We start from the raw sequence: 9,752 nt of genomic DNA, 5'->3' as shown, positions 1-9,752 counted from the left end.
TCATTTTTTAAAGTCAATCCAAGTAAAGAAAAAAAAAAAGTAGATTCTACGTTAATGTCACCTGAAATTCAGATGATTTTTTGCGTTCAGTGTCAAAAATAAATCTAAACTCAAGTTCAGATGGTGCATTGGACCCGGCCAATGTATTTCCCATAAGAAAATAACAAAAAAAAAACCTCGATAAATATATATCAACGGGTATCAATATTATGATTGTAAAATGTATTTATATCTAAATCAGGTTTAAAATATATCAAAAAATATAATTATTCCTGTGTACCTAATTTGTATTCAAAAAGTGAAGTATAACAAATCACAAGAAAACAACAACAAATACTTGATTTTGTACAGTATTTGTTGTTGTTGTTTTCTTGCTATATGCAAGAGTGTACTATAAAAATTTTCCTATCTCTATCTCTTTTTGCTATTTCTTTCTCACCATCAAATTCAAGTGAGAAAGCAACACAGAAATGTCAAAATCAGTCAACATCGGCATAGAGTGACGCCAATATGAAAAACCCACCATCAAACTTTACTATCTTTATTATAAATTTATCTATGGTACACAATCCAAACAGAATCACAGAGAATTCACAACAATTGCAGTGTGCAACAAAACAAAACCAAAACTCCTTTAAAGAGGTTGTCAACTGAAGAAGAAAAAAATACTGCACTTGTCGCTGTCGCTTTTCTACCTCACAATTCAAAGTGGCTTATTAAAAAAAAACAAAAATAAGCAAAGAATAACAATAATATAATTTCCTAACTCAAATTGACATCGACATTAGTTGTATAGTTTAAATTTTAAAATATCCAAACCATGACCGAAGAGCAGCAAGAAGTAAATTCAAATGACATTGGCGATGCTTTTGTCACCGGAGGGTGAGTCGTTTCTTTTTTTTTTTTTGCATTTTCCACAAAGACGCTATGATTTATAAAATTAATTTATATTGTTAAATTACTAGTTTAACAAAAAAAAAAAACTAAATAAAATTATTCGCTCTATTGACCTAGAATTTAAAAATCAACTTATATGGCAAAGTGGTCATTTAGATCCAGTTCCCATATTCGGTGGTCGTTTTTGTATTTACAAAGGTTTTTTCTCTTTGTCATCCATACAAATCATGCACATGATTTTTGGCGCGCCACGCCGGCCTTAATTAAAATTCCTTAAAATTGTTTGTTTTGTGCAAAAATGGTTGTAATTTGATTTGATTTTTTTTGTTTTTGCTTTTTTTTTTTGTTTCATTGGTCGCCAGATGTTATGCGGGTAGTAACAAGCTATTGGCTCGTATGCCCACTGAAAGGCATGCCGCCGAATATAATATGAAGCATAAAAACCGTGGCCAAGCGCTTATCTTCAATCATGAATGCTTTGAAATTCCATCCCTCAAGTCGAGATCTGGGACTGAAGAGGACTGCAAGCGTCTGTGTGCATCGCTAAAGAACCTGCACTTTGATGTTCAAGTTCACAAGGATAAAAAATTGAAGGAAATACAAAATATTATTGAAGAAGGTGAGTGAGTTGTTTTTTCTGTATTGTCTGATTTGAAAATTTCTTTGTTTTCATAAATATTTCTAAGATTTGATAACTGCGCAAGGCAATAAAACAACGACTATGTTTGTTGTGTTTTTTTTTTGGTCGATGACGGCGGCGGTAAATATTTATCTTTGCTTTGTTCAATTCTATTCAAGATAACATTAGATTAGGCTGAGAAGATTTTACTTTGTTTAAACACTTTTCAAATGTTCGTATGGTATCCTTTTGTCCTGTAGAACCGGGTAACACTGCTACAGAATTCTTGTCTTGAAAATATCAAACAAAATAATTTTTGTCTAATGGGCAGAGACGGATTAAGGAGGGGTTACAGTTCTAGGCTTCCACAACTAAGGCTGTAAGACGTCCCGATTTCGCCGGGACATTCGATTTACAAAATTTCCCGATTTTGTCCCGACATTTCGTTTCTTAATCAATCTTTGTTCGAAACTTTTAGGGAGAAAAAAAATGATACTTCTTAATGGATGAAAATGATTTTTATCTATTTAAATTCACATAAGAGAATCTGTTAGTGCCAAAAGCTAAGGTTTTCTAAAATTTCATCATTTCGGATAAAAAAAAAACTTTTGAAACAATTTATTTTTAATGCAGACTTAACCCCTTACCGCACAGTGGCTCATATATGAGCCAAACCATAAAAAGCCTTAATACTTTAAAGTTAAAAAAAAGTCTAGTTTTGTTTAAACTTTTCAAATTAAGTAATATAAGGCCTCTAAATAACATTATAAAACGCCATCTGTAATGATTTGGGCGAGCATAGTTATCCGGTAAAGTGGCCGAACTGGTGATAGGCAGAACGGAGCATATTTGAAAAATTGAAAATTGAATAAAAAATATAAAACAATGAGTAAGAACTTTTAAAAAAATATGCCAATAAAGGATATAATATCTTATAACTTTAAACGAGCTAAAATTGTTTATATATATATATATATATATATAAATATATATAAAATTGGGATCTCGAAAACGGCTCTAACGATTTCGATGAAATTTTCAGGGTTTGTTCATCTAAGCGAGTAAAAAGTTTTGGAAGTATTTTTGGAAAAATCCGCCCACTGCCACGCCCACTTTTTTAACATATAAGTTTTTTCGGGAACGGCTCTAACGATTTCGATGAAATTTTCATGGTTTGTTTATATAAGCGAGTAAAAAGTTTTGGAATTTTTTTTTGAAAAGTCCGCCCACTGCCACGCCCACTTTTTTAACATATAAGTTTTTTCGGAAACGGCTCTAACGATTTCGATGAAATTTTCAGGGTTTGTTTGTATAAGCGAGTAAAAAGTTTTGGAAGTATTTTTGGAAAAATCCGCCCACTGTCACGCCCACTTTTTTAACATATAAGTTTTTTCGGGAACGGCTCTAACGATTTCGATGAAATTTTCAGGGTTTGTTTATGTAAGCGAGTAAAAAGTTTTGGAATTTTTTTTTTGAAAAATCCGCCCACTGCCACGCCCACTTTTTTAACATAAAAGTTTTTTTCGGAAACGGCTCTAACGATTTCGATGAAATTTTCAGTGTTTGTTTATCTAAGAAAGTAAAAAGTTTTGGAAGTTTTTTTTTTTAAATCCGCCCACTGCCAAGCCCACTTTTTAAATATAGAATTTTTTTTTTTTGTAACAACTTTAAAGATTTCGATGAAATTTTCAGGGTTTGGTCCTCTAGGTAGATACAACATTTTGGAAGTATTTTCTCTTATATTAGTTTTTTTTTTAGCGGAGACAGATTCAACGATTTCAATAAATTTTTGAAGGATGGTTCCATGTGTTACGCATTGTTCTTTTTCTTTTTGTTACAATAACTAAACAAAATTTTTTAGATCATGACTTTTTTGATCATGTATTGAAACTTTTAAGTAATTTGTTGATTTGGTATCACTAATTATCTTTGTTTTACGTTTTTTTTTCGTTTTAATGCGACTATTGTTAACGTATAAGAACAAAATAACTCACAAAAAGCAACACCGTTGACCTAATGTCAATCTTATAATATACAGGGTGTCCCAAAAGTAATGGATCAAACGAAATATGCTAATTGGTGAACTTAAGGGCTCTTAGAATTTGGTAACTTGTTCATCCCAAATCCTTACGGTTTTCGATTTAATGCAATTCTTGTGGAATTTCGAAAAATCCCTACTTGGCAACAGTACTCTGCTTCTTGCGCCCATTATTGATTTTTGTTTTTTTAAAATTCTTTTACGACATTGTCAAATAATTAGGAACAATTAATTAATCAAAATATTTTGTATTCCATACACCATTTCGCTGCAAATTAACTAACAGTTTCAAGTTTTATAAAAAATCTATTTCTAACTTTTATTTGCGACCAACACCGCAAAAAAATTTTTCGGTGTGAGAATGGTTTATTATTTTAAAAAGTTGCCCTCTTATTGTAGTTTTCAAAAAAGTATAAAAGTTTCCAAAGTTGCAGTTAGATCGCAAAATATTACAAATTGAATTCAACAAAACAGGGTTTTTCAGTTGGTTGTTTTTTGTTCTGAAAAACCCTGTTTTCTTGAATTAAAATTGTAATATTTTGCGATTATTGATTAATGGCCGCAGGAAGCAGAATACTGTTGCCAAGTAGGGATTTTTCGAAATTTCACAAGAATTGCATTAAATCGAAAACCGTAAGGATTCGGGATGAACAAGGTTCCAAATTCTGAGAGCCCTTAAGTTCCCCAATCAGCATACATAACCTGTATACATAAGTTAAAAAAAAGAAAGGAGTAAAGCATCCACTGATACAGAAAAAAAAAAAAAAACAGGGATAAAAATAGTATTTCTTCATACAAGGCTAAACTTGAAAAAAAGCTTAACTTTATATTCACCATCCAAAACTTTCTGACCCGAAAATTAAAGTTTGAACAAAAAGAGATCTCATTGCTGTAAGCATTTTCGATAATGCAGATTCCTGTAACCCTTCTATTCATTGCTGATCGTATATTCAAACTTAAATAAACTGGATTATAAAGTGGGAATGTGGTGTTTTGTAACCCGCGAAAAAACTGGTCATTGCAAACTCAAACCCACTCCAAAAAATTGCTGTTTACATTTGAATTTTTTCACTGAAAGTTATATTATAACATTTAAGGATACCGAGCAAAGCTCGGTCACCCAGGTACTGATTATAATTGCTAATATATATTTTTTTACATTTATCAAGTTTTAGACATTTGAAAGTGGCACTAAGTGATTGGATCATATATGAGCCACCGTGCAGAAATGTTCCCCTCCTGTTGGTCCATATATGAGCCATCGTGCAACAAGGGAACAAATTCATGTTTTTTCTTATTATCTACACCCGTTTTTTTTTACGTTTTCGTGCGGAATGTTATAAATTTAATTTAAAATAGATTAAAAGGCCTTTTAATCTATTTTATTGAGACTCATACAGTTCCAGTGCGTAGTTTTTACGTATAATTAATTTAATTTAAATTTTTTTTTTGTTCGTTTTCTGCTCAATGTGCCAAATATGATCCAAACCGGAAAAACCAAAATTTTCCGACTTTTACTCAAAAAATTGAAAATTCCTGAAACACGTGTTTTTTTATTTAACAAAATCTACCATATATATTTTTTTCACAAAAAAAAAAAAAAATCATGCGGTAAGGGGTTAAAGTAAAAAAATCAAATTAAATAAAAATGACTTAAAGCTTGCATTAAAAATAAATTGTTGTAAATATAAGAAAATTCACTCAAATTATAGGTACTTAAGAAAAAATCTTTTAGGTCGAATTCGTTCAAAAATTAGAAAACTGTTAAAAGCATTAATTTGAGTTTGGGGATTAGTACATTTACTAAAAGATCTATCAGTCGACAGTTTTTAATCGAGTACCTATCTACGATAAATGTGATTTTATTTTATGGATGAAGACTTAATTATTTTTTTTTTCCAAACGAAGATTTTCAAAAAAATGGAATTTTAACCAACTCATAGGTACTTTTGCAAGAAGTCTACAAAAATTTAGGATTAAGTCTTATGTATGAAAAAGTTTGTTATCACCTACGTAATTCTTATTATTATTATTTTTTTATTTTCGATTTAATGCACATATTTTTTTGCTGTTCCGATTTGTCCCGACTTTTGAGACCTTTTATCTGGCAGCCCTACCCACAACTAAAAAAAAATCATATTCAATATACATAGTAATCACGAAACAGAAAAATAAATAAAAACCAAAGAATCTGCATCACTGTCGTCATAAAGGAAACAAAAGTGCATCGTTAGCTATAGTCCGGTCAAAATAGACAACCCAGAAATAATTCGCATAGAGCTGAAAATTCGTACCAGATCATGAGCATTTAAATGTCGATTAAAGTAAAATGTCAAAAGTCCCATGTGTGCATAAAAAGTTATTCAAGTTTAAATGTCGAAAATGTAGGTTTTTCATATCGTCAAAATTGTTCTAAGTCTCAAAAGGGAAATTTCACAGGGGACGATTTTTAAGTTTCAAAATGATTGAAAGCAATATTTGTTTGCTCTTCGGTATAATTTGTTGTTTCCTTTTGAAGACACCATGCAAACTTACTTAATTAGTAAATACATACTATTTATTATTTTTTTTTAAATAATTAAAAACCCAGAATTGGACATAGAACAATTCCTATACAAGTACGCACTTTCCTTAAATAAAAGTGGATTTAGAACCAAATATGATGGGACTTAGAACAATCAAGAATACTCTGGTCTCATTTTCAGAAGGCTACTTACCTGTTTTTATTGGTCTATGTCCCATTAAATTATATTATCTGCTGAAGAATTTTTTTTTTTTAGACAAAAACGATTTTCAAATTCGGAAATTAGTAAAACTGCATCATTATCTTCTCATTTTTGGTGAAAAGTGAATTTAGAACAATTTTGCTTGCCGCCGGCGATGTATAACTTTGAAACGGGAAAAGCTATTTGGATGACTTGTAGGTCCCTAAAAAAATGTTATGACACTTTTTTCTATAAAAGATATCGTGGTTTTAAAATGTGTCAAATGTCGAAAATATCGGTTTTTTGCCGATTAAAGGATGAGTCCTATCGAAAAATTGTCTTTGAAAAACTGGTAGATAATATGCACCTTTATAGAATTTTTGATTTGGTCAAAATTTAAAAAAAAATCCGAACTTTTGTACCTAGCTTCTTTTTAAAGGTAGTGTCTATTTTCGTCAAATGGTCAGTGTTATCTAAACAAATTTTCATAGCATGTGTAGGTTATGTTTTTTTTTTAATATTTCAATTCAGTTTTTATTTCTCAGAGCTGTAATTAAAAAAAAAATGTTTAATTTGGACGAAAATAAAAAATAACCGTTTTTTTTTTACTTAACTCTTCTAAATTCAGTTTTTTAAATATATTTTAAATTGTTTTTTATTTTTTTTATAGCCCATCATGTAGTTGGATCAGTACACTGCCCATAATCTCACAAAATTTTCGATTTTAATTTTTTTTTGCATACATATTTGGAGTTAGGGAATTATCTCTGATTAATTCTCATTTATTTTTCTAGCCTAGATCATCAAAAAAGTCAGAAAATTCCAATATCTAAGAGCCCTAAGTACAAATCATAAGGTAAAAGTTTGAAAAAGCCCCAATTACCACAAGGGCCTTTTTATAAACTATTGCTTGCAAAAAGAAGATCCAAGAAAGTTTTTTGAGAAGTCCTATGTGACACTTAGGATTTTCTAGTGCTTTTTCACTTTAAAAGTAACAATACAGAATTTTAAAGGTTTTTCTCTTAGTAGCATTTTAATAAAAATTTCTTGTAAAGTAGTGTACATAGGGCTTTTTAAAAAAATCTTTTAAAATACCTTAAAGCCCAAGCTAAGTTTTTTTTTTCTAAATACGTCTTAATTTGTAAAATGAGTAGATAATTGGTTAAAAAACAAATAAATTTAGAATAGTTAAGATCAGAAATTGTTCCGAATATCGTTTAACGCACACAGGAGTATTGTACTACTTTCGAGACCTTCTTTTCACATCTGTACTCCTTTTTCTTAGACTAATAGCAAACTACGATTTCCAGGTGGAAATTTTTATCTGAAAATTCAGTGTTTAGTGAATATGGATTCGGCGGCAATTTGTCCCTTCAATTCTTGAAAATAAATTACACGCACACAAGAAAGTTTAGACCTTGTTCCTTCATTATATTTTTATATATTTATATTTTATATATTTTTTGTTTACTCATTGATTTTATATTCTAGTTGCTCGGGTTGATCATACTGACAGTGATTGTATTCTAATTGCTATTCTATCCCATGGCGAAATGGGATACATTTACGCCAAAGACGCCCAATACAAACTGGACTCAATTGCACACTGTTTTACAGCACAAAATTGCAAAACACTGGCTGGCAAGCCAAAGCTATTCTTCATTCAAGCTTGTCAAGGTGATCGTTTAGATTCGGGTATAACGCTTGAAAAGACTGAAACGGATGGTGAATCATCGATGAGTTATAGAATTCCGGTGCATGCTGACTTTTTAATTGCCTATTCAACAATCCCAGGTGAGTTTGTGTTTTTCTTGACTTCTATTAACAAAAATCCATAAATAACATTTTGTTTTTAATTTTTTCAAGGATTCTATTCCTGGCGCAATACAACCAAAGGATCTTGGTTTATGCAATCCTTATGCAAAGAACTCGATGACAATGGCAAGAATTATGATATTTTAACTCTTCTTACATTTGTATGCCAAAGAGTTGCATTTGATTTTGAATCATGCACACCAGACTTGCCAATGATGCATCAACAAAAGCAAATTCCATGTACAACAACAATGTTGACGAGAATTCTTAGATTTGCTGATAAGAAATGAATTGTTTAAGTGAAAGTTTCTTTTTCTAATTCCTCAATATATCTATTCAGCATTTTTTGAAATCACTTCATAACATTTCCGTAGTTGAAATTTTTTTGAAATTTTTTTTATTTTTTTTAATAAATCAAAATTGGAAATCGTCTCTTAAAATAAAAAAAAAAAAACTGAAATTCAAATAAAAACACATTTTGAAACTGTCATTCAGGAATTTTAAACTCGGAGCATGACATTAAATGGATTGATGAATTGAGATTTTCATTTATATTTATGTATATACAAATACAGTAAACTCCCTCTAAGTCGAACTGGAGGGAAATTCGAGTTAGAAGGACTAATATATTCTTTTTTCTTCAATTTTTTGTTATTGAAAATGGTGAAAAAGTTGGAGTTAGAGGGAAAATCGACTTAGAGGGAGTCGATTGTAGTCGCATATTTCTTTTAATGAAAAAATTAATCTAAGAATTTAAGCCAAAAAGTATACAGATTCAGCTAAAAATCCAACGTTTGCTACCAACTATACATAACTATTCGATGAAATTTTTGAAAAACTCGTTGATAAAATTTTCGTTAATACAACCTGTGAAGTTTTTTAATAATATTAATTATTTTAGAACACATGTGTCATACATACCTGACATCTAGAACAACTTCATATGTCAAAATTTAGTTAGAAATTTAGCTGATGGTTGAAAAGAAACATGTCAGCAATAATTTAGCGCGATCTGTGTACTAAGGTTTAAAACATTACGTTGTTACCCATTTCAGGTCCATTTGAACTTTTTCGATTTTTTGACAAGAATTGATAACGGTATTTTGTAGAGGATACAATCATTTTTTTGCCCGATCTCTTAAATCGACGACAAATACATTAATCTTGTAAGAGCATGCAATACCGGCAGCAGAACCAATATCTACTGCAACGGACTTGTCGTCGGCCCAGTCCAGGGGCGTGGCTGCTGTGTATCAGCTGTATCCATGTAACAGGGCCCCAGGAATATAGGGGCCCCAATGAGACGAGAGCATAAGACGTTTGTAAAAAAGTTCACTAAAATCAATAAACCTAAAATAAAACTTGATTAATAGAGGAGGGGTATTGGGGGGTCGAAATACCTCAAATCAATTTTAGCCTACTTCCAATTATCGTATCGAACTGAAATGCTGAACTAAAATAAATAAAATTAAATATTTCTGCGGGAGGATCATATTTTGCTATAAATAGGGCCACACAACAATCAGATTATTCAGTTTAGCCGTGGTCGTCGACGAGTTAACATCGGAAGTCAGCTCCTGGCATCGGTAAGTAATGACACATGGGACCTGTCTCATAGGAAATGTCTTATTGGACAATGGACATGTCTCTCGGACATATCATGGAACATGTCTCATGG

At 30.9% G+C, this 9,752-nt stretch overlaps 1 protein-coding gene across 1 annotated transcript; it reads left to right on the top strand.

Moving 5' to 3' along the window:
- Nucleotides 1-566: 566 nt before the first annotated feature.
- On the top strand, nucleotides 567-8,515 carry LOC129920622 (caspase-like). The gene is made up of 4 exons (XM_056002034.1): nucleotides 567-882; nucleotides 1,260-1,516; nucleotides 7,751-8,053; nucleotides 8,126-8,515. Exons 1-4 carry the CDS (start codon nucleotides 821-823, stop codon nucleotides 8,362-8,364), a joined length of 861 nt encoding a protein of 286 aa, XP_055858009.1. The 5' UTR covers nucleotides 567-820; the 3' UTR covers nucleotides 8,365-8,515.
- The last annotated feature ends 1,237 nt before the right edge of the window (nucleotides 8,516-9,752 follow it).

Source organism: Episyrphus balteatus, chromosome X, assembly GCF_945859705.1.
Source record: "Episyrphus balteatus chromosome X, idEpiBalt1.1, whole genome shotgun sequence".
Lineage (NCBI taxonomy): Eukaryota > Metazoa > Arthropoda > Insecta > Diptera > Syrphidae > Episyrphus > Episyrphus balteatus.
Note: the sequence above shows the minus strand (reverse complement) of the source record. Positions and strands in the feature narration are given on the sequence as shown.